At 56.8% G+C, this 23,726-nt stretch overlaps 1 protein-coding gene across 1 annotated transcript in view; it reads left to right on the top strand.

Moving 5' to 3' along the window:
* Positions 1-23,726, top strand: part of Myo18b (myosin XVIIIB) — a 130,316-nt gene that overhangs the window by 37,834 nt on the left and 68,756 nt on the right. Inside the window, exons 23-31 of the mRNA XM_069994232.1 lie at positions 3,630-3,758; positions 4,256-4,399; positions 5,239-5,328; positions 10,766-10,885; positions 11,856-11,964; positions 15,757-15,881; positions 17,556-17,710; positions 20,639-20,762; positions 21,379-21,582. Of these exons, the coding sequence (XP_069850333.1) occupies positions 3,630-3,758; positions 4,256-4,399; positions 5,239-5,328; positions 10,766-10,885; positions 11,856-11,964; positions 15,757-15,881; positions 17,556-17,710; positions 20,639-20,762; positions 21,379-21,582 (1,200 nt within the window). The remainder of the gene's footprint in view (positions 1-3,629; positions 3,759-4,255; positions 4,400-5,238; positions 5,329-10,765; positions 10,886-11,855; positions 11,965-15,756; positions 15,882-17,555; positions 17,711-20,638; positions 20,763-21,378; positions 21,583-23,726) is intronic.

The raw sequence follows: 23,726 nt of genomic DNA, 5'->3' as shown, positions 1-23,726 counted from the left end.
TCTCAGCCTCCTGAGTAGCTAGGATGACAGGCGTGAGCCACCAGTGCCCGGCCCCAGCCTGTTTTTGCCGTGGGTCTCTTTGACACAGGTTCTTGCTTTTTGCCCCGGAGGGCCTGGTCTTCAATCTTCCTATTTTTAGGCTTCTATGTAGCCGCGTGACAGGTGCACGCCGTCTCACCAGCTCTTTCTGTTGAGATGGGGTCTGCTCAGCTTTTTTTCTTTTTCTTTGGCTGATCTGGCCTGGAACGTGCAATCCTCTGACCTCAGCCTCCTTCCTGGGCAGCCGGGTCTCAGGTGTGGGTCAAGCTGGGCTTCGCAGGCAGCTGGCGGCTCCCTGTGGGCCTAGCTGGACACCAGCCACACAGGAGAAGAAGGCGCCGGGTCAGAAGGAGGCGCTGGATGGCTTGGCCGTGTGGGAGGAGACATGGGGTCCCATTGCAGGGCTGAGTCCGGAGCAGCTGCCTTTCGTATCTCCCCGATAGTTCCCCTTCGCTGGGATCCTCCCCACGAGTGAGCCTTGGCCGTGACACCCAGCCGTTCTTCTGGAGTGAGGGTTGACATTGGAGCGGGGAGGAGGCCCCGAGAGCCCCGTCAGGGTGGAGAACAGGAGCTAAGGGGCAGAGATTAGAAAGACAAATAGTGGACAGGGCAAGGGCTCGAGGCTCTGTCCAAACCCCGTCCAGCTCTGGGCTGCTCAGGGAGCACCTTTGCCTGAGCCCCTCCTGGGGGGGCTGGGGGAGGGACAGCTCCCCAGAGGCCCAGCCTCCGGCATTGTCTGCCACCCGCCCTGGCCTGCTTGCTTTGGAGATAAGGTCTTGCTCACTTTCATTATCTACCCACCCCCAGCCTCAAAAGTTGATCCACCTGTCTCTGCCTCCAGAGCAGCAGCTGGGATTATAGATGTGCGCCACCATGCTGGACCCTCATTGCTCATTCCAGGCCCTGTGGTCCTGAGCTGGGAGAATTGTTCTTCCTCCTCCCAGGCCAGCAGTCCTCAGAGGTGGGTGGGGAGGAACCAGCTCAAGCTCCCCGAGACTCAGGGACTGAGAAGCTGAGGGTGGGGCCCAGTGCCGCGTGGAGCCAGGCGTCTTCCGGGTGTCTCCTGGTGTGTGTGCAAATCTGAGAAGCAGGGGTTGGACTGTGGCCTCCATCTCGGGGACAGCAAAACCAGGGAGGGCTTGCCGCCCAACCGCGATCGCAGAGCCAGGAGAGAACGGACGTGTCTGCGCTTCAGGCCTGGGCCGCCCGGGGCTGGACCCCTTCACTCATGCTTCCCGCCTTGCTGAGATGGCAGGCGTGCTCCGTGAGGCCCCGCCACGGACGGAGAGGAGGCCGGGAGAGCTCAATCCCCCGACCAGGCGGAGAGCAGGAGAACAGCAGCTAAGGGACCAAGCTGTGATGCTCCAACCCCAGCCTCCCCCAGTGCTGGGATTACAGGCGTAAGCTACCACACCCCGCTCAGACACAGTCGCTTAGGCATGACTGGACTTAGTATGTCATGGTTGGGAAGAGAACCAGAGAATCCAGTCCCTTCTCCTGGAGTTACACTGGGTCCTGGTGACTGCCAAGCCAGTGGGTAGGCATCTATGAAGTGGAGCTACGGACGTCTCCTCCTCCTCCTCCTCCTCCTCCTCCTCCTCCTCCTCCTCCTCCTAGTCTGGGACTCACTGCCTCTGCGGTTAATTGGAAGAAGCATTTGCACGGCGAGATTCTTTCCCACCCATGGACCACAGCTGCTCCACCAGGCGGTGCGGGCTCCTCGCACCCAGCAGGAGGGGCCCAAATCAAGATAAAAAATAAATAAATGAGCCCCGCAGCCTGCAGCTTTTCAGAGACAAACAGCCCTCTCGGCCGGGTTCTGCGGGTTTTTTTGTTTCTTACGGTGGGGACGTGGGGGCCTCCGCTCTGTTTGGGTGCGATAAGCCGAGACTCCCGTGGAGAGCGAAGGATTTAGATTTCTCCATGCGATCTTCCAGCCCCTGGAGCCTTATCGGGGTTTGTGCCGTGGGCCGTGACATTTATGAAGCGGCCGCGGGCCGGCGGGCACCCCAGCTCTGCAGAAAGGAAAGAAGAGCCCGGCAGCGTGCACCGCAGGGGCTCTGCCGGGCCAGGGCGTCTCCTGTGACCGACGTCACTGTCGCGGGCTCTGTGTCTGTCCCGGCTGGGCAGAGTGCGCCACTGACTCCTCAGCATTTTGATCATTGATTTTTTTAAATCGCAGCTCTGAGGACTCAGCAGCTTGTGAAATTAATGCAGCCATGTTGAACCAGTCTGATGGGTGGCGAGTCCCTTGTGTCTTTTATTTCCACGAGGCTGATTATCCTGGGGCCCCTGCCTGGTTCTGTCCGGTGAAGTGACGCAGACTTGCACAAGTAGAGCTGACCCCAATTGAGTGTGCACTTGTTTTCATTTTTCTACAAGCACTGAGCACCGAGCACCAAGTACTGAGCGCCAAGCACTGAGAACCAAGCACTGAGTACCAGGCACCAAGCACTGAGCACCAGGCAATGAGCACTGAGCACCTAGCACCAAGCACTGAACATCTAGCACCAAACACTGAGCTCAGGCTCACAACAAGAGCAACTGAGGACTCCCCATGATGGAGAAATGACATGTCCCCTTTGTTCCAGCCAGAACCCAACTGCAGTGGAATCTCAGATGTTTATGTCTGATCGAGGAGGACATGGAGGCAGTCTGAATTTGTCCCTGAGTCTTCCCTGAGTGGATTGCCAGTGGGGTGAACTTGAGTCCAGTTCATAACAGATGCCTTGCAGAGGGGCCCTGACACGTGTCACTCGGGGCGTGGATGACGGCGTGGAGAGATTTGGGTGCCATGCCACTGCTAGTTACAACTGTGCTTCCACTCGGCGACAGACAGAATCCAGGCCTGGGTGGGGTTGGGGTGGGGGCGCCTTTGTAACCCCAGGGCCTTCCACGAGATGGGGATGGTGCCTGAGTGTCCAGTGCATGCGTGGTCAGGCTCCAGAATAGAGTAAGTGCTTAATAAACACTTGCCATGACCCAGTACTGCTGCACAGTCAGATGGAGCCCTCTAGCACCTCTGGAGGAAGGCACGCCTTTGGGTGGACCTCTGACAACCACACACACACACACACACACACACACACACACACACACACACACACACACACACACACACACACACACACACACACACACACACGTATGCTCAACTGCAGAAAGTTGTGGCTTGGACAAGTATGGCAGCTCACACCTGTAATCCCAGCTGCCTACCTTGGAGGTGGAGTCGGGGAGATTCGAGTCTGAGACTGTAGAGTAAGAAGTTAGCAAGACCCCATCTCAACCAATAGGTGGGTGCGGTGGATCATGCCTGGCACCCAAACTGCAGGGCACATGCAGGGAGGAGCACCGAGGCCAGGCTGTCTGAGAAAATCCTTTTCCACGCATCTGTGCCCCCGGCCCCCCGCCTTCCTCACCGGCCGGGGGCAGGCCGGCTTCCCAGGGGCTGTCCGGGCAGTGGCAGACAGGGACAGGGCCACCAGGAGCCCCTGGGGGCTGCCAGTGAAGGTTCTGGAAGCCGTGACCGCCAGGCCCACAGCCCCGCGGAGCCCTGGACGCGGGGTTCACGGCAGCGCCTCCTCCCGCAGGTGTTCCTCAAGGCCGGCGTGGTGTCCAGGCTGGAGAAGCGGCGGGAGAAGATGGTGGCTGGCAGCATCGTCCTCTTCCAGGCCGCGTGCCGGGGCTTCCTGTCCCGCCAGGAATTGAAGAAGCTGAAGGTAGATCCGGGCTCCAATCCCACCCGGGCTCCCGTCCCGTGGGTTGGGAGGGTCTCCCGGGCCACACTGCCAGCAGATGGCCCTGAACTTGGCTTCTGGGGGCTCGGCCACGCTCTCTGGGGACGTCTCCTGTCCTGTCTCTGGGGACTGCATCCTGGAGGCTCAGCCACTGAGGTCCTGGGGCAAAAGGCACTGGAGCCACAGCCCTGGCCCATGCTGGGCCAGCATCTTTGGAGGCCTTCAGAGGTGGAGGGAAAACGGGGTGGCTGTGGCTCACACCCTGGCCCAGCCTGGGGAAGAGCAGGACCTGCAGGTAGACGCACGGGGTTGGTGCAGCACGATCCGGGAGAGGCAAGAACTCGGAGAGAAACAGCCACGCTGGGCGATCCCTGCTCTGGGAGGGATGGCGGTGCACTCATGACCCCTCTGCCATCTTCATCCTCCCTCCCTCCCGTCCTTCCTTGTCCCCTCCCTCCCCCCGCCCGCCTTCCCCGCAGGTCCACCGGCTGGCTGCACGCTGCATCCAGAAGAATGTGGCCGCCTTCCTGGCGGTCAAGGACTGGCCGTGGTGGCAGCTGCTGGCGTCCCTCCGGCCCTTGCTGAGCGCCACGGTGGGGACTGAGCAGCTCCGAGCCAAGGAGGTGAGTCCCGAGGCCGGGCCGGGCCGCGCAGCCCCTCCCTCCTCCCCTGCCGCATCTCAGCGCTTGCAACCTGTGTCGGGCACCCCCACTGTATTGTGGACCTAGAAACACTCAGCCAGCAGCTCCCCACACCCCTTCTTTCTGGATCCTTCCATCAACAGCAGCCCCCTTCCACCAGAACCCCAGCCACCTTTGAGTTTGCACCTCCTGTTTCTTTTTCCTTTGGTCGGTTGTGGGCTTGAACTCAGGGCCTGGGTGCTGTCCTTGAGTTCTTTTGCTCAAGGCTAGCACACTACCACTTGGAGCCACAGCGCCACTTCTGGGTTTCTGGAGGAGGAGGGAAAACTACTCAGGCAGGATCAAGGTTCTGGCCCCACACGGTGGCCGCATGGGCATGGCCAGTGTCACGCTGAGCAACTGCTCTCGTCTGAGACTTGCATTCGGCCCCTCAGCTGGGCTGCACAAGTCAGACCTGCGAGAGCAGAGACGCTGCATCTGAACCCCGGTGTTTGGATCTGGCAAAAGAGACAGGTGCTGGGCAGGAGTGAGCGTCCTATCTGGGCCGACTGGCCTTATTCCCCGCCACCATTTTGTGACATTTATCTCCGTGGACAAGTGGCGATTGTTTGTCTGTGGCATCTGACGTGGCGGTGCGCTCGATGTCGGTCGTCCAGAGGAATCCAGCCCCGTTAATGGTCTCTGGCCTTCCCTGCTTGCCTGTGCCCCACCTTGGAGAGTAGCCAAGTGTGTTCCACCGAATTGAGGCCTTGAGCCCCATGGTCCCTCCGAAGCCGGGGCCGGGTGTGGAACGGCGCCTGGCAAGGCATTTGTTTCCATAGGAGGAGCTGAGTGCGCTGAGACAGAAGCTGGAGAAATCGGAAAGCTTGAAGAATGAGCTCCACCAGAGCTCAGACCTGCTACAGAGCAAGGTAACCACCCCCCGGCTCCCAAGGGGTCCCCGTGTGCGGGAAGGTGACACGGGCTGCGGCCGGAACCCTAAAATGGCATGCCGGGTTCACGCTGTTAGTTTGGAGATGGGAGGGGTTCTCATGGCCTTGAACCGCGATCCTTCAGACCTCAGCCTCCTGAGTACAGACAAGGTCAGGAACCATTTCTTTGCCAGGGTGGAGCCAGAGGACTCTGATTTCTCCCTCCTCCATCCTCCTCTCCCTCCCCTGCCTACCTCCTCCAGATCCTTCCCCTTTCTTATCTATGCTTGTTTTTAAATTACAATGTTATTATTAATATTAGGGTGCTGTACAGAGGGGTTTCCATCTCATAAGTCTTGTGTTGGGCAGCGTCACCCCTTCCTTCGCTTCCCCCCAGGTTTCCTCCCCCCCCGCCCCTGCCTGGAGGTTACACGGTTCATTTTCCACACAGTGTACCCTGAATACCGTGATGGCACCTGCTCCCCCTCCCTCCCTCCTTTTCTGTCCCCTCACTCTCTGCCCCCCCCCAAAAAAAAACCCCAAAGCAAACATGAACACCATCACCGCCACCAACAAAACCCATGTTGTCATTTCCTGGAGTTGGTTTTGATAAATAGTATTTAAACTATTCAGAGGAGTTGATACCTCTGGGCTCCTCCCCAAGGGTCTCCTCCTTTAGTGTGACTCCATGTGTGAGTGTGAGGGGTGTGTGTGTGTGTGTGTGTGTGAATGCCTAGAGACCCATGCAATTTACGCGCTCTTTGTCTCTCTGACCTTGGCTTCCTTAGCTAAGCGTGATTTGCTCTGGGTCCGTCCATTTCCACACAAATGCCTTCATCTTATTCTTTTGAATGCATGAGTGAAATTCTGTGGTGTATAGGTAGCGCAGTCTCTCATCTGTTTCCATAGCTTGGCCATGGTGAATGGGGGAGGGGGGTGGCGGGCAGGGGCAGTGAGCATGGTGGTGCGGGTGGGTTTGTGGTATCCTGGCTTGTAGATGGTCCGGAGTGGCATGGCTGGGCCGTGGGGAAGTTCCATGTGTTGGTTTTTGAGGCCTCCTCCTTTGTAAACATTAATGAAATCCAACCCACAGATAAGTGGACAGAGCCTGCATGTGTGGCTCAGTGAATCCTCACACGTGTGTGTGGGGGGGGTGAACACCATCCTCCTGCCCCCCCCCGGCCCCTCTCCTATCCCCTCCACTCTGCCCTCTGAGGGCGGGCTCTCCCGGGCTGACCCCGTGCCCACCCATGCTCATCACTGGCTAGTTTTCCCTCGTTATCCTGTCCATCTTCTGCTCTTAACAGACGTTTGTGGGTTTTTTTTCCCCCCTAGTTATTCTGAGTTTCTTATGTCTTTATTAGTCTTCAAATTGAACTCTGATGGACATACCTGCTACAAACACCTTTTAGCTTTGTGATTAAGTTGGTTACATATCTATGTATGTATTGTGGCGAATCCTGGGGCTTGAATTCAGGGCCTGGATGCTGTCCCTGAGCTCTTTTGCTCTACCCCTTGAGCCACAGCTCCGCTTCTGGTTTTCTGGGGGTTCATTGGAGAGAAGAGTGGCACCGATTTTCCTGCCTGGGCTGGCTTCAAGCTGCAGCCCTCAGATCTCAGCCTCTTGAGCAGCTAGGGTTACAGGCGTGAGACACTGGCATCTGCCTGAGTTGGGGGGGGGCGGTATTTTTACTCCTTTCCTCGTTTTCATTAGGGCGTTGTAACCGGTGGACACAAAGGGCTCTGTTGGGACCCACGTTTCTGGCTCGTGTTTCGGCACACATTTTATAGTTCTTCGTCAGCCCGGCCTCGTTTCTCTGTGTGGTTCCCATCGGCACCGCCTGACGGTGGCTGGCCTGCTCGGGTCAACTTACGTCCTCTCTTCATCCCGCTCAGAACTTGAGGTTGTCTTTCTCCTTAGGTTAGGGGTGGGCAGCAGTTTTGCCGTGTCCCGCGCCCATTGGCACACGTGCCTGGCAATTTGGTATTTTTCCCCCTCTTATGCCAAGAGATCTTTCTAGCCTTCTCCCTTTGTGTTCCCCTTTGCCTGTAGCACCTCCCATGTACTCCTCACACACTGGGGATGGGGGACCCCCTCTCCCCATCATGGCCTGGCTTATGGGGGTACAATAAGAGTGCTGTTTTCCAAACCTTAGAGTTTCTCCAGGGAGGGCCCCGAGCGGTCCAAGGGCTCCAGACTCCCAATGTCGCGTCGATGACCCCGGCGTCCGGTATCTGGCTTCCGCAGCTTGTCGACTCTGCAGTGGGTTCTATCCCCTCAGTCCACGGCTGCTTAGTGGGGGTTCGAGCACTCAGGCCACGGTGCCTCGGGCTGGCGGTTTCTCTCCCCGTGTACAGGAATGCATCTCTCCCTGCTGGACGGCAGCTCAGGCAGGGCGCGCGCGTGCGGCCCCTCAGGGCTGACTCCAGACTTGGTATGGAGCAAGAGCGTGGGCCGCCCTCAGAATAAAACGCACGGCTGGTTGGTAGGGAAGCTTTGGCTCCCTGGAGGCGGCCTCAGCACTGAAGGGAGAAAAAATAAAGCTAGGGGACGCGGTGGGGTCCCAGCGGGGTCTGCAGACCCCATCCCTGCTTCCCTAACAACCTGGAGGTACACTGAGGCCAGGGGAGGCCCCGTTCCAGCCAGCTGGCCCTTCCTCCACCTTGAAAGAGGGTGAGTGGCCAGGGCAGGGTGGCCAGCACTGCTGCTGACCCCCAGAGTGAAGACTTGGGGTGACCTTAAACTCTTTTCCAACGGAGTCTTGGCACTGCTTAGGGCTACACTGCGACCGCTGCCAGGCTGAGAGCAGACAGAATATTCCCCCTCCCACGTGCGCTGCACACAGGGGGCCCAGACCCCTGCAGGGTGGCTGGCCATGGACACCCCCTCCTCCGTGTGCTGTGTCTCGGCACGGGGCGAAGCCGGCTGGGAATGGTTCTGAGGCATGTGGAGAACCGTCCACGGGAGCGCCATTATTGAACATGATTCAAGTCCTTCATTTGCAAAGGACCGGAGGGGGACACGGGAGCTACCACGGAGAGTCTGACTACGTCCACTTGAGTGTGCGAGATGCGCGGTGTGCAAAGAAGGGTCATTCCTTCCACCCCTTCCACCTCCCCAGACACCGTCCCCCCCGGGGAGCCAGAAAAACATGAGCAGCTGAGATGACTGTGTGTTGCCAGCTCTGGGTTTGAGAATCTGTGCCTGGAAGAGCTGAGGACAGGGTCTCCCCAACTTGATTGGGAGAGATGCCTGAAGGCAGGGTTTGGCGCATAGTAGGTGCTCGTACACTGCTGGCTAGCTCTACATTGAAGGGCTTGGCGCACAGTAGGTGCTCGTGTGACGCTGCCTGGATCCACATTGAAGGGCTCTGCGCACAGTAGGTGCTCGTGTGTGACGCTGGCTGGGTCCACCATGAAGGGCTCTGCGCACAGTAGGTGCTCATGTGACGCTGCCTGGATCCATATTGAAGAGCTCAGCGCACAGTAGGTGCTCATGTGTGACGCTGGCTGGGTCCACCATGAAGGGCTCTGCGCACAGTAGGTGCTCATGTGATGCTGCCTGGATCCACATTGAAGGGCTCAGCGCACAGTAGGTGCTCATGTGACGCTGCCTGGATCCACATTGAAGGGCTCAGCGCACAGTAGGTGCTCGTGTGTGACGCTGGCTGTCCACCATGAAGGGCTCTGCGCACAGTAGGTGCTCGTGTGTGACGCTGGCTGGGTCCACATTGAAGGGCTCCGCGCACAGTAGGTGCTTATGTGTGACGCTGGCTGGGTCCAAATTGAAGGGCTCCGCGCACAGTAGGAGCTCATGTGACGCTGGCTGGATCCACATTGAAGGGCTCCGCACACAGTAGGTGCTCATGTGATGCTGGCTGGGTCCACATTGAAGGGCTTGGCGCACAGTAGGTGCTCGTGTGATGCCAGAGCCAGGGGGGCCCTGTGTGCGCTCAGCACGGTGGGCCGTGGTGAGCCTCCTTGCTCAGGTTCCCGGCTTCCATCCTTCTGGAGACATGGACAGGGAATTCATTCTTGCTCTTTCTCTCCCCTAGGCCTTGAGAGTCTTCATCCCTAAGGGGAATCCTAGCTTTTTCTGTTGATTTCACCCAGAGGGGCCGGGGCAGGCTTCCTGGATTCTCCCAGCTCTGCAAAGCGGGCTCCCCCCTCCCCACTCCCGTTACACGGTGCTTGTTATTGTTTTCCCCTGAGAGTTCTAGGCGTGGTGCCTTTTTCTTCCCCCCATAGATGGGGCGTCTGGGCCCCCAGCATGGGGAGGGGACAAGGGCTTGTGGGGTGCGGGCAGGTCAGGAGGTCCCCCCCCACGCCCGTCTCTGTTGAAAGCCTGCCATTTCCCCCAGTCGCGAGGACTCATGGTCCCGTGGGGCCCAGACTGTGGGTTCTGTGCGACTCAGAATGCACACATTAAATTAATTCTGTGCTCCCCTTGCCCCAGCTCATTAGCACAAATTACATTTCACACTAATTGGCCGAGGGCGTAGAGAACGAGGTCCCTGTGCTGGAGAGGCGGCTGACTTCGGGGATGGATGGCCAGCCAGCCTCAGCCGTTCTTGAACCTTGCTGCTCAGTGCCCGTGGGGGCTGCTGAGGGCGGGCTTCCGGCCTCGGCCCCCAGATCGGCTCACAGGGTCCCCAGGTCATCTACGTGCATGCGTGTATGTGCCGGTGCTGGGTCCTGAGTTTAGAGCTTCACGCTCTCTCCTTAGCTTTTTCCCTCCAGGCTGGTGCTGGGCCACTTGAGCCACACCTCCGCTTCCGGCTTTTTGGTGGTTAATTGGAGCGAAGAGGCTGGCTTCAAACCACAGTCCTTCTATCTCAGCCTCCTGAGTAGCTAGGATGCAAGGTGGGAGCCACTAGTGCCCAGCTGATAGCCGTACTTTTATAGTGCATGCACTGCGAAATGATTGTAACATGGAAGCAAATTAAACCCAACATCTTGTATCTGATTCCTCTCTCGTTCTCTCTGTTGGTCCTGGGGCTTAAACTCAGGGCCTGGGTGCTGTCCCTGAGCCTCTTTTTACTCCAGGCTAGCATTTTTGAGTGGTTCATTGGAGCTAAGAGTCTCACAGGGACTTTTCTGCCCAGGTTGGCTTTGAACCACAATCCTCAGATCTCAGCCTCCTGAGTAGCTAGGATGACAGGTGTGAGCCAGTGCAGCCAGCTTCCCTTTCTTCTAAAACTCTTTCTCTTTCCTTTTTTCTCCCTTCCCCTCCCTTCTGTCATCAGCTAAGCACCATGTTTACACCCACACAGGGGCGTAAACATCCACGCAGAAGCCAGGGGCATCCTGACTCCTCTGAACACCGGGGGGGTCCCGTCGGTGGCTGACCCCGGGGTCATCCAGGGGCCGTGTAGGTGAGTGAAGAACTGTTGGTGGTCCCCCGCGGCGACGCTGATCACCCCCTCTCCCGCCCCAGATTGCAGACTTGACGGCAGAGCTGGCCGACGAGCGCTTCAGAGGTGACGTCGCGTGCCAGGCTCTGGAGAGTGAGCGGGCAGAGCGGCTGCAGGCCTTCCGCCAGGTCCAGGAGCTCAAGGTGAGGCCCACAGTGTCCAGACAACAGGGCGTGCGGGGCGTGACCGGCCCAGGGCCCGAGTGCCCTACGCTGGCCGGCCCAGGGCCCGAGTGCCCTGCGCGCAGGTGGTCAGCCTCAAGGTGCCAGGAGTCCGCGGCTTCTCCTGGAGGCGAGTGGGAAGGGCTGTTGCGAGGGTGGGGAGGGACTGTGGGTGAGGATTGTGCCGGGGGTGGGAAGCCCCCGTCATCTTGGAGACTGTGCGTCAGGAAGGTGCTGGTGGCCAATCTCAGAGCTACGTTGACCAGCCATGACTTCCAGCCAACTGCGTTTTGCATGTTCCATTCTGTTTTCTTTTTCTTCAGTTGTGGGACTTGAACTCAGGGCCTGGGCGCTGTCCCTGAGACTTTGTGCTCCAGGCTGGCACCCTACTACTTTGAGCCACGGCTCAACCAATGATTTGTTGTTGGTAAATTGGAGCTAAGAGTCTCACGGCCTTTCCCACCCAGGCGGGCTTCAAATGGAGATCCTCAGATCTCAGCCTCCTGAGGCGAGCCTCTGGTGCCTGGCTTATTTATTGTTTCTAGTACCCAGGGCACAGACACACCTTTATAGAGAAAGGAGGTTTGTTGAACTCTGTTTGGAGGATGACTACACAGTAATGTTGATTTTGCTTCCGGGGAGGGCCTGACTTGGCTGGTAACAAGATGGAGGTAGAGGCAGGAAGAGAGATGCACACTGCCCAGGCCGGGCCAGAGCGGAGCAGGGGGCTCAGCCCTGCGGCCTTCACCGGCTCAGGCAAGAACTTTCTCGGGTTCTACAAGAACGGCCATAGTTCCTTCTGAGAGCGGGCTTCCCATGACCCGAGAGGTCACTACCACACTGAAGACTAGTTTCCCAACACACACACACACACACACACACACACACACACACACACACACACACACACACACACACTCCAAGCGTGTGCAGACCCGAGCTTTTCCTGCAGAGCAAGTGTGAGCAAGTGCAGAAGAGTTTGGGAGACGTGGAGAAGCGTCTGGAAGAAGCAGAGCGCAAGGTGCAGCTGAGCGACTTGGAGAGCAAGCCCGCCGGAAGTGGTGAGCACCTGGGGCCCTGCAGGTTGGAGGCTGGTAGGCAAAACTCTCTTCATTCATTCATTCATTCACTCCCTCACAGGTGCACACTGAGTGCCTAGGGGGGACTGGGGGGCTGGCACCCTGCTTTTCCCTGGCAGTACAAGGTCTTCTGTGGGGTGGGAACCATAGGATGCAAAAGAAAAGGTCTAAAAACTTAGTGATTGTGTATGACTTTTATGAGGCCATTAGAACTTTAGGGGATATTATTGTATGAGGATATTAGAAATCAAGCGGATGAAGCCACTCTTAGCTGAGGGCAAGCAAGCTATAGAAATCTAGTTGCAGGGGCTGGGAAGGTGGCTCCGTGGTAGAGCGCTTGCCTTGCATGCATGAGGCCCTGGGTTCGATTCCTCAGCACCACATATGCAAAAAGAAAAAAGCCGGAAGTGTCGCTGTGGCTCAAGTGGTAGAGCGCTAGCCTTGAGCTGAAGAGCTGAGGGACAGCGCCCAGGCCCAGAGTTCAGGCCCCACGACCGGACCGCCCCCACCCAAAAAAAGAAATCTAGTTGCATCTCCAGATCTGAATTTTTTTTCCTTTTTTTTTAAAATTGGCCTGGCCTGAGCCTCTTTGTGCTCAGGGCTAGCGCTCTATCACTTGATAGAGCCACTTCCAGCTTTTTTTGAGTAGTTTATTGGAGATCAGAGTCCTCTGGGAACTTTCCTGCCCGGGCTGGCTTTGAATCATGATCCTCAGATTTCAGCCTCCTGAGTAGCTAGGATTACAGGCGTGAGCCACCCATGTCCAGGTGAATCTACGTGTGTGTGTGTGTGTGTGTGTGTGTGTGTATGTGTGTATGTGTGTGTAGTGTGTTTGTTTGTATGTGTGCCAGTCCTAGAGCTTGAACTCAGAGCCTGAATGCTCAAAGCTAGTGCTCTACCACTTGGGTAGAGAAACTCCACTTCTAGATGTTTGCTGGTTCATTGGAGATAAGAGTCTAACAGACTTTCCTGCTCATACTGGCTTTGAACTATGATCCTCAGATCTCAGCCTCCTCGGTAGCTAGGATTTCAGGCATGAACCAACAGTGCCCTGCTTCGATTCTTGACTCTACCTCTTAGTGGATGGGTGTGGGGGGCGGTTCTGGGGACAGGCAGTGCTGGGCCTCAGTTTCCCCTCTTTCCAATGGATACTCACAGCTGGTTGGCCGGACGTGTTTCACCACCAAATAGCTGCGGGCTGCTGTGTTGTCATGATCACGAGAGATAACGGGTCACCGCCTAGGGACAGACACAGTGACTGTCCCCAGTTCGTAGACGGGGCTAAGTGGAGTGAGAAGACTGTGCTTGTCCAGGGATCGCTGTGCTACCGCTGTCGGTTTCTGGGCAGCGGTTTCTGGGCATACCCCACTTCCACACCCCCCCCAGGGCCTAGGCTCTCCCGGCTGCCTGGTGCCGTGACATCTTTGTCAACTTTGCCATTGTTCCTCCCGTTCTCCCCACTCATGGAATCCAGTGAGGAGAGTGATGATGTCAGTGTCTATCAGACGCTGGCAGCAGCATCTGCATCACTAAGATGTCAGGGACACTTACGAGCACTCAGTCAGGAGTCTGAGGAGAAGAGACAAGGCAACGGCTTTCCACAGCCTCATGCCCGTGGGTCCTGATAACCCTCGGGGCATACATGAACCACGCGTCTATTTACCAGGGCTTGCATTTGCAGGCGGGAGAGTCTCTGATACGGGCAACCCCGCTCCTGGCTAGCCCGGTCTCAGTCTGACAGACTCACATGTAAAGGACATCCTGGGGTCAATTCAATGTGGAAGGAAGGCCGCTGAGATGGGGCAGCACACTTCCTCCAGAATGCATGAGTTACCTGGCTCAACAGCCGTCCATCCATTATCCTACGCATCCATTATCCATCCATCCATTATCCATCCACCCATCCACCCACTCATAAATCTACTCACCCACCCTTTCCATCCACCCATCCATCTATCCATCCATCCATCCACCCATCCATACATCCATCCATTATCCATCCACCCATCCATCCATCCACCCACCACCCATCCATCCATCCATCCATCCATCCACCCATCCATCCATCCATCCACCCATCCATCCATCCACCCACCCACCACCCATCCATCAATCATCCATGCATCCATCCAACCATCCATCCATCTACATTTCCACCTGTACATCTATCCACCCTTCCCATCCACCCATCCACCCACTCATAAATCTACTCACCCATCCTTTCCATCCACCCATCCATTCACCTACTGATCTATCCATCTACCCTCCCATCCACCCACCCACCCATCCATCCATCTATCCATCTACCCTCCCATCCACCCACCCACCCATCCATCCATCTATCCATCTACCCTCCCATCCACCCACCCATCCATCCATCCATCTACCCTCCCATCCACCCACCCATCCATCCATCCATACTTGTGTACACCCATACATATACCCATCCACCCACCCACCCACTCATCCAGCCATTTGTCCATCGATCCAGCTCTACTTTAGGCTTACATTCCAGGAAGCCAATGCAAAAATATATTGTTGTTGTTGTTGTTTAATGAAGACATTAATACATACTTATTATAGAAAATTTCCAGAAGAGGGGAAAGTTGCAAGAAGCAGTAAAACACTTCAATCATATCACTGCAGTGTCACCACACTGGCCTATATGGCTCCAGCTGCAGTATTAATTATGAAAAACCTGGAGCTGATGATGAGGGCTCATTTCTGCACACAGCGCTGAGCTGGGTGTTGGGGTGACAGAACGATCCTGGTTGGGCTCTTTTGCATGGCTGATATGGAGACCACAGAAAGCCAGGCACAGGGAGACAAGGTAACCTGGGGAGCGATGGCACATGCCGGCCCCGAGTGGCATCCTGGACATGGAGGTCGGGGCAGGCCAGGCCTTGAAGGCGGAGAGCGGCCACCCCCCCCTGCTGTGGGCTCAGGCCACGCACTCTGCTGGGCACCACAGCACGCAAGTGGCTCCTGCTGCTCCTGCCCCCCTGCGCTGCCTCTCCAAGACCTTGATCGCATTCACCTCCCATTCCATCCATCTGTCCACCATCCTTCCACCCAGCCATCTCTCCAATCATCCATCCATCCATTCATCCCTCTATTTATACTTCTTGACACCGCTAGGGTGAGAGGCAAACCCACCCCATCCAGCTATTGGTTGATGTGGGGTGTTGTGAACATTTTGCCTCGTTTGGCCCAGAACTGCGATCCTCCCGATTTTAGGCTCTTGAGTAATAGTAGTAGTAGGGTTACTGGCAGCAGCCACCACCATACCTAGCCAGGACGATAATCTTTTGCCTGGTGGTTTTGCTTCATTCACCGGGCAATTGGCAAATGTCGGTCAGTGGGAGTGGAGACTCTTCTGTGTCCAGGAAACTCTTCTCCAGGACATTGAGCAACTACAGAGCAGGTCGCTGCCCGTAGGAGCATGGAATTCCTTTCGAATCAAGGAGGAGACAGTTCTCCTGTTGAGCCAATTGAAGAGTAGCAGCCAGCTCAGCTGAGAACTTGAGTCAGTGGGAAGGCAATCAGGAGGGGCTGCCTGGAGGAGGAATTCCTTCACCTGTGGAGTTAACGCCTAGTGTCTCAGCCTGAGGTCCAAAGATGAAGGTTCCAGGGGTCTTGGAGTGTTGAGAAATGGCCTGCGGAAATCAGGAAAGTGAGAGATGGTCTCCCCCCTCCTCCTCTTGCTTTGCACTCACTCGGCCTCCTGTCTCGCCCCCTCCCCCCTTCCTCTCCCCTCCCCTCCCCTCCCTCCAGCCGATGAGTGGCAGATGCGTCTAGACTGTGCTCAGATAGAGAATGACTTCCTCAGAAAGCGGCTTCAGCAGTGTGAGGAGAGGCTGGACTCAGAGCTAGCATCCAAGAAGGAGCTGGAGCAGAAGGTGAGATGAGGGGGGTGTGCGGGGGGGGGGCAGGGGGGGCAGGGGGGGCAGGGCGGGGGGAGGAACGCTCACCCACCCACCACTTGAGCCACAGCTCCACTTCCGGCTTTTGCTGGTTTACTGGAGATAAGAGCGTCTCAGACTCCCCGGCCTGGGCTGGCTTTGAGACTCCAGCCTCAGATCTCAGCCTCCTGAGAGGCTAGGATGACAGGCGCGGGGCACCGAGTGCCGGGGCACACCCACTTTTCTTCTTTCCTCTTCTAAAAAAGCATCTGCTTCCTTGTCACCACTGGACCTTTGCGTGTGCTGTGTGTTCTTCCAAGAATGCGTCTTGTCTGTCTCCCCTGCCTAGGTGTCTCTGTCTGTGTTTAATCTTCAGCCTTAACGTCACTCTGGAAAAATCTTTGTTAACACAGGTTCGTCTGGGGGTCTCTAATGGCGATGATCATGCTGTACTGTAATTATCTGTTGGCTTGGGGTTGGGGTGGGCTCTGATCTCTGATCTGCCCGTGGTCCGATTGTGCGGTCAGTGTGAACGCACCGTGTCATTCAGAGATGAGACCTCCCAGGACAGCCCAGACTCACTGAGAATGGTGACAGTTTTAATGGCCGCTTCCCAAACAGCCCCACCCTGGGGCTTCTCCAGAGAGATGGGGGCAGTGGGGGGCGCGTAGGCGCGCCCGGGAGGGAGAGGAGTTGGGGAGCAGCTCTGGTCTTTAATAACACGTGACAGAGTCGGGGCGGCATCTCCCTGAGGAAGGGGGGAATATTCATGCCACATTAAAAAGTCATAAAACCACGACCTTCTTCGAGCGGCGGGACGGAGGAGAAAAAACATCCCATTTGCCTTCAAAACACCGCGCTGAGAATTACAGGCATCATTAACTTCAGCTTGGCTTATTTAAAGCAGTGCTTTAATGAGACCATTCCTTCAGAACCAGTATGCTGAGTTGCCGTCTTCCCCAGATCCAAACTAGGGCACTCGGGAAGGAGGGAGTGTCCTGTCTGTCTGTCTGTCTGTTTGTCCAGGGCTAGTGTCTGTCTAACCAAGGCCTTGTGTGTACCTAGGTCCCGTGGCCCATGTGAACTCCCATTGGCTGCTTTTCCCCAGCGCCCCGCCTCCTGGGTTTCCTGATGGGTTGGTAGATGTGTCCTTCTGGCGGCCCCATGGCTGTCTTTGCACATGGTGTCTGCTTAGATGACAGCGGCTGAAGAGCGACTGGAAGAGAACCTTCTAGTCTAGTGGAAGCAGGAGCTTGGTTGAGGGTGATGCTGATAGGGTGGCCTTGATCACCACCTGATCTCCGAGCAGCTGTAAGGCTCAGAGAGACAGTTTCTCAGAAGTCACACACACACACACACACACACACAATCATGAGGACAGAGTCTGCAGGACGGAGGACGTGGCTCAAGTGGTAGAGCACCTGCTTAGCAAGTACAAAGCCCTGCGTTCAAACCCGGTACTGCCAACACACAATAAATGAATAAGTGAATGAATGAATGAATGGGTCAAAGGCAAGATCCATGGAGCAGAGGTATCCAGGCTGGTGTGGATGGAGGAAGCGAGGCTCTGTTTCCTTTAGGGCTGTGGCCTAACCCAGCCACATCCTCAAAATGGCGGCTCCACAGAACGACGCCCTTTGAACCTGGCCGCCCCCTCCCTGTGTCCCGCAGCTCCGGGAGCTGCAGAGTGCGTACGAGGAGGCCAAGAAGACAGCTCAGCAGCTGAAGAGGAGATGCCACCACCTGACCTGGGACCTGGACGATGCCCGGGTCCTGCTGGAGAATCAGCAAAGCCGGAACCACGAGCTGGAGAAGAAGCAGAAGAAGTGAGCCTGGGCTGGGCTGGGCTGGGCAGCAGGGTGGGCTGAGCCGGCACTGGGGGGCGGGGAAAGACTTGGGAGGCCTCTGGATCGTTTTCCCAACCTCCCTGGCTTCTGTCATGACTCCTCTCCCACAGGGTGTGACCCCTCATTCTGCTCCATTCCCCCCTTTCCCAAACACATTCTGCATTCTTTATTTTTGGTCAGTCGTGGGACTTGAACTCTGGGCCTGAGCTCTTTTGCTCAAGGCGAGGGTTCTACCACTTTGAGCCACAGCTCCACTTCCCGGTTTTCTGGTGGCTCACTGGAGATGAGAGTCTCACGGGCTTTCCTGCCTGGGCTGGCTTTGAACCGCGATCCTCAGATCTCAGCCTGCTGAGTAAACTAGAAGGAGAGGCGTGAGCCACCGGCACCCGGCAGCATTCTGCATCCTTGTAAAAGCGTCTCCTCTGAATTCTAGTTTGAAATGACTTTTCTCTTGCCCACCCTTAGCGTTGCCCCCCAAATGGCCGTGATCTGGGAGAACCCCCCCCCCCGCATCTCCCTTTGTGGAGTCCGCGGGGAATCCAGGTGTCTCCGGGCACTCCGGGGCTCAGGTCCCAGCTGGGCCTCTCTCCACCCGTGTGTCCTGAGAGGATTGCATTCACCCCTCTCTCGGCCTCTGCTCCCCCCATGGGGCTGGGGGTGCAGGTGTGCATTGGTGCCCAGATCTGTGCCCAGCAGCTGCTGCGTGCACATGGCCTGAGCTCTGGTCCCCGTACGAGGAGTGAGGCAGAGGAGGGAGGAGGGGGCCTAATGTGGACCCCCCACCTCCGCTGTAGGGTTTGGACTCTCCTTCCCCATGGGCGGTTCTGGCAGTCCATGCATCCTTGAGTCCAATTCCAACTGGTTTGGGGTTTGCTTTCTGGTGGGGCCGCTGCCTAGGTGTAGATATTGGGGAATGGAGTTTCCTGGGGAGAAGCCCTCCCTCAGCAGCTGTAGGTGTGACCCTGGCTCCTTGGGGGGTGGGGGTGGAGGAGGGAAGGGCTGGGAGGGGTATGCACCTTCTGCTTTAAGCAGAAGGCAGCAAGGTGAACGCTGCTTCTTTTAGAACAAGGAGGATAGCCAGTTCTATGAGGGCCAAGAGGTGGTTTTTTCCAGGTGTTGAGGGGTCCCACGGTGGGGATGTGGCAGGGTGGGGAAGGGAGGGGAAGGGGTCACAGATTACAGCCCCCCCCTGCAGTGGATATTCTGTCCTTGATCCCTGAGCTTTCCTGAGCTGGCTTCTTCTTCTGGAGATGGGGCGGGAGGTGGCGGGGGGGGGAGGGGGGAAAGAGACCCATTGGAGTATTGTTAGCTGGTCTGCCCAAATGCAAGGGGTTTGCTCTTCTTCTTTTTTCTGCTCTGTTTCCCTTTCCATCTCTTTCTGGGTCCTGCAGATAAACATCATCACACCGGGGAAGCTTGGTTGGCTCTTTCTTGGCCACGCGCTGTGTGATCTTGGGAAAATGACAGAGCTTCTCTGGCCCACAGGATGACTTGAATGTGTGACCCTCACAGGCCAGGACAGACCGGGGTTCTGACAGAGCCCCACTGTGGCAGGACAGGGGTGCGCTCTGACGTGCCCCGGGATTCTCCTGGCGGGGGCCCTCTGCGTCCTCAAATGTGGGTTCCATTCTTGTTTTAGAATTTCAACTTCTCTGTGGGTTGGGAGGGGGGGAGCCTCTAGAATTTGTGCAGTTAGAAACCATCTCTTTGGTTTTACTTCAACTCCTTGGGCAGAATTCTTATCCCAGGGACTTAAGGAGGATCCCCTCCCTCCCTCCCTCCTTCCCTCCCTCCCTCCCTCCCTCCCCTTCTCTTCCTCTCCCTTCCCTTCCTTTCTATTCCATTCATTCATCCTTCTTTCTATCCATCTACCTAACCATCTATCCATCATCCATCCATTCTTCATCCGTCCATCCAAATATCCATCCACCCATCCATTTCCCTCCTTCCCTCCTTCCCTCCCTCCCTCCCTCCCTCCCTCCTTCCCTCCCTCCTTCCTTCCTCCCTTCCTCCTTCCTTCCTTCCTTCCTTCCTTCCTTCCTTCCTTCCTTCCTTCCTTCCTTCCTTCCTTCCATGGTGCTGGGCCTTGCCCCTGCCTGGGCCAGTCCCCCGTCATCTCTTGGCACCTGCGTTTCTTGCCACCTCACCCCCCTCTGCCCCCCACCATTGGCTGACAGTGGGTGGACGCTCTGTGTTTCCGGGGGGCTCTGCGATCTGGTAGGGGTCCACGGGCACGCAGGAGGGCCAGCCAGAGGAGGCTGTCTGGGCTGAGCCTCGGGGCAGGGCAGTGGGGGGCCACCCGGCCTCCCTGCCTGGCACCAGGCTCTGTCCAGGCCTGGCTGCATGTTCTGACCCGGGCTGGGCTGCCACCTCGATCCCTGCCCCAGCTTCCAAGTGCACCGGGCCCAGAATGGTCCCTGGGGAGCTGGTTCCTTGTTGCCATGGTTACCCAGGCGTGGGTCCCAAAGCGCCATTCCTAGGGCAGACGGAGCTCCACGTGGAGCCCTCCATGGTACGCTCCATGACTCCCACATTCTGGCCCCTGGGCTCCAGGCTGCCCTTGGTTTTGAGTGTGTATGTGTGTGTGCGCGCGTGCGCCTTGGGCGATTAGTTATTCTATGTGTTCTTGAGCCTGGGCTCCGTGGGATCCTTTCTCAGGCTAATGAAGTGCAGGACTCCTCTGTGCCCCCTCCCCCCCCGCCCCGTCCCCCCCACCTGTCCTTGAGCTAGGCTGGAAGGTGGAGGCCGGGGAGCTCGGCTCAGTCTTGTTTCCACCACTTGGACTCCTGGGACTGGACCAGCCCACCTCTCCAAACTCAGTTTCCCCCTCTGCGAAAAGACACACACACCCAGGGCGGTTTCCGTTTCCCTGCCCCAGTGCCCTGACACGTGCTGTGCCTTGGGCAGGTTTGACCTGCAGCTGGCCCAGGCGCTGGGGGAGGCCGTGTGTGAGAAGAACCTCCGGGAAAAAGCAGCCCAGGAGAGCAGCAGCGTGCGCTGGGAGCTGGGCCAGCTACAGAAGCAGCTGCAGGTGAGGGGGTGCGGGGTGGAGTGGGGAGCACGGGGCCCTGGACTTCTGGTGTCCCCAGCCTGTGTCTCTCATGTGTCCATAGAACCACCAGTGGGTAGTTGTTCCAGTGGTCATCAGATTGCTCTTAAGTCTATTCCAGTTTCCTGACGGGGGCAATGGCTGGAACTAGTTCATTATCATCTTATCCAGGGCCAGTGTCTTGTCCTGAATGGGCCCAGATGCCCAGAGATTCTATTAAACTATGACATCAGGGACCCCGGGCAAGGTGGCTTCCGAATAGCTAGAAAGACTGGGATCTGAAGGTTTGGGTTCAAAGCCAGCCTGAGCAGGAAAGCCCATGGGACTCTTCTGTCCAATTAACTACCAAAAACTTTTTACAAAGCTGGACATGGAGGTGTGGTTCAACTGGTAGAGCACCAGCCTGGGAGCACAACACCCCAGGCCCTGAGTTCAAACCCCAGGATCGGCACCAAGGAACACCCCCCCTCCCCATCATACAACATGAGCACGTCTTGTGGCCCCTCCTTGTCCTGTGGCTGGGTGGCGGGGGGAGCGGGGGGCTGCTGACCCCCTCTGACCCGCGAGCCCCAGTGTGTGTCTCCCCCTCTCCCCCCAGCAAAAGGAACAGGAAGCGGAGAAGCTGCAGCGGGAGGCGGCCGAGCTGCGGGAGCACAAGCGGGAGCTGCTGGCAGCGGCCTCCCTGCGGGGCGACGGCGGAGCGGCCGGGCTGAAGGAGAGGCTCTGGGCCATGGAGGCCCAGGCCCTGGAGCAGGCAGAAGCCCAGCGGCAGCAGGAGAGCGCCATCCGGCGGCTGGAGCAGGTAGGAGCCGATCCACTTGCTCCGTCCTGGGCGGCCCACGACCCCACAGCTCCTTACCCACCCGTGACTCCCCACGGCCCCCAGAAAGTCGCTCCCAAGGCTGACATTCGTCCAGCTCATCCTGCTGGCCTGAGAGGCCAAATGTCACCTCCTCAAGGAAGTCAGATGCTGGCGGATCCCTCCCCGCCCCCCCCATACCACATGTGTTCTACCCCTCGGCCTGGCCCAGTTTTGTCTCCGCGCCTCTCTCCCTCTTGGAGACACAGGTTTGTTTGTTTTTCAGGCACGTAGTCCTGGCCAGTGCTGCGCTGTACTGTGTCCCCAGAGCTTACATTATGACCCAGTACACAGTTGGTGCTCAGTGCTCAATAGATCCCCGCTGGCCCAATAGCTACACATTTATTGATTGGCTACTTGTCTGCGTGTAGCTCGCAGTCCTCCTCTCCCTGTGACGCCCTTCTGTGGGAGAGTCAAGAATTTACCCCCCTCCCACACTTTGCAGAGCAGAAGCTCGAGAGAAGTAATGAGGGTGGGGATGGGAGGGGGCAGCCTGTGCAAAGGCCCTGTGGCCACAGGGCCACATGATCGTCTGGGTGTCCTGAAGACTCCTGAGGAAGTAGAAAGTCCATGTGGGTATTTTAGGGACAAGGGACGGGAGATGGTCCAACACTGTAGCAACCCAGTACTCCGAAGGAAACAGAGCGGAGAATGGAGCAAACCTCCCTGCACTGGGCCTGGACTCCCGGGACTCCCTGGGGGCTGGGTCCAGGCAGAGCTGGAAGGATGGGCTGTACCCCTCCTCCCCCTCCCCAGGATGCAGGCACCATTCCAATCTCCCACCCTCAGCCAGTCCTGGGCAAGCCCGGGAGCTTTTACCCTCCCTGAGCCCTGGGGACCACCTGCTGCTGCAGGGCTGGGATTTACGGGTGACAATGGAGCAGAATCCCCGGGGAACTTTATGTGAGCTCGTATAAGCATGACAGACATGCTACTGCAGATGTCAGGGGTGTCCAAGAAACTAGGGGGAAAGTGACAGAGAAATATTATATTTACGCTCTTAGGCTCCTGCTTTTGGATTATCTCCTGCGCCTCTGTCATTTTAAAAGGAAGGGAGGAAAGAAGAAAGGGAAGGAGGGAGGGAGGCAGGGAGGAACTGACATTTCAAGGAGCCTAATTTAAGCTGGGCGCTGTTTGAGGGGCTCAGATATTTCTAGCTCATCCTGTCTGTACTGACAGGATAGTCTCCACCTTTGAAAAGACCAAGAGTATCTGCCCTCTCACCTTAATTTCTTCCTTTTTATTTAAAAAAAAAACAATTAAACATTTGTCCTCGATATAATTTTTATTGTCGTTATGCAGGTGTTGTGCCGAGGGGGGGTTACTGTTTCATAATTCGGGAAATGAGTACATTTCTTTGGGGAGGACAATGTCACCCCTTCCTTGGCCTTCCCCCCTCCCCGCCCCTGCCCACGAGTTACCACAGGACATTCCCCACAGTGTGTGGTGGATACTGTGCATATTTGTTCATGGTCCTTCCTCTCTTCTGTGTCCTCTTCACCCCCACCCCCTAAAATAAACCCAAATCAAAAGCATCACTGCCATCAACAACAAAATCCAAATGTTTCCATTTCCTGGAGTTTGTTTTGATGCATAGTATTTTAAATGTTCAGAGGGGTTGACACCCTTGGGTTCCTCCCCTGAGGGTCTCCTCCTTTAGTGTGTGTGTGTGTGTGTGTGCACATGCGTGTGTGTGTGTGTGTGTATGCCTAGAGTCCTATATAATTAATTCATCATGTCCAGTTGTATTTTCGCTCCCATTTCCATGTAGAAAAGAACACCTGTGCTGCTTGTCTAAGCGTGGCTTACCTCAGTTAGCATGATTTGTTCTGGGTCCATCCATTTCCCTGCGAATGACATCATAGAATTGTCCACTTCCCTGCGAATGACATAATAGTATTGTTTGTAATGGACGGGTAAAATTGCACTGTGTGCACATTCTCTGGATCCACTCATCTATTGTCAGGGATCTGGGCTGACCCCGTCACCTGGCCTTGGTGAACAGTGCAGCAATGAACATGGATGCACAAGTATCTTTAACACATCCATCCCGACTTGCAATGTTGGGGGTGGATGCCCAAGAGGAT

The sequence above is a fragment of the Dipodomys merriami genome, unplaced genomic scaffold (genome assembly GCF_024711535.1).
Source record: "Dipodomys merriami isolate MVZ:Mamm:240054 unplaced genomic scaffold, mDipMer1.0.p SCAF_45, whole genome shotgun sequence".
In the NCBI taxonomy this organism is placed as follows: Eukaryota; Metazoa; Chordata; class Mammalia; order Rodentia; family Heteromyidae; genus Dipodomys; species Dipodomys merriami.
Note: the sequence above shows the minus strand (reverse complement) of the source record. Positions and strands in the feature narration are given on the sequence as shown.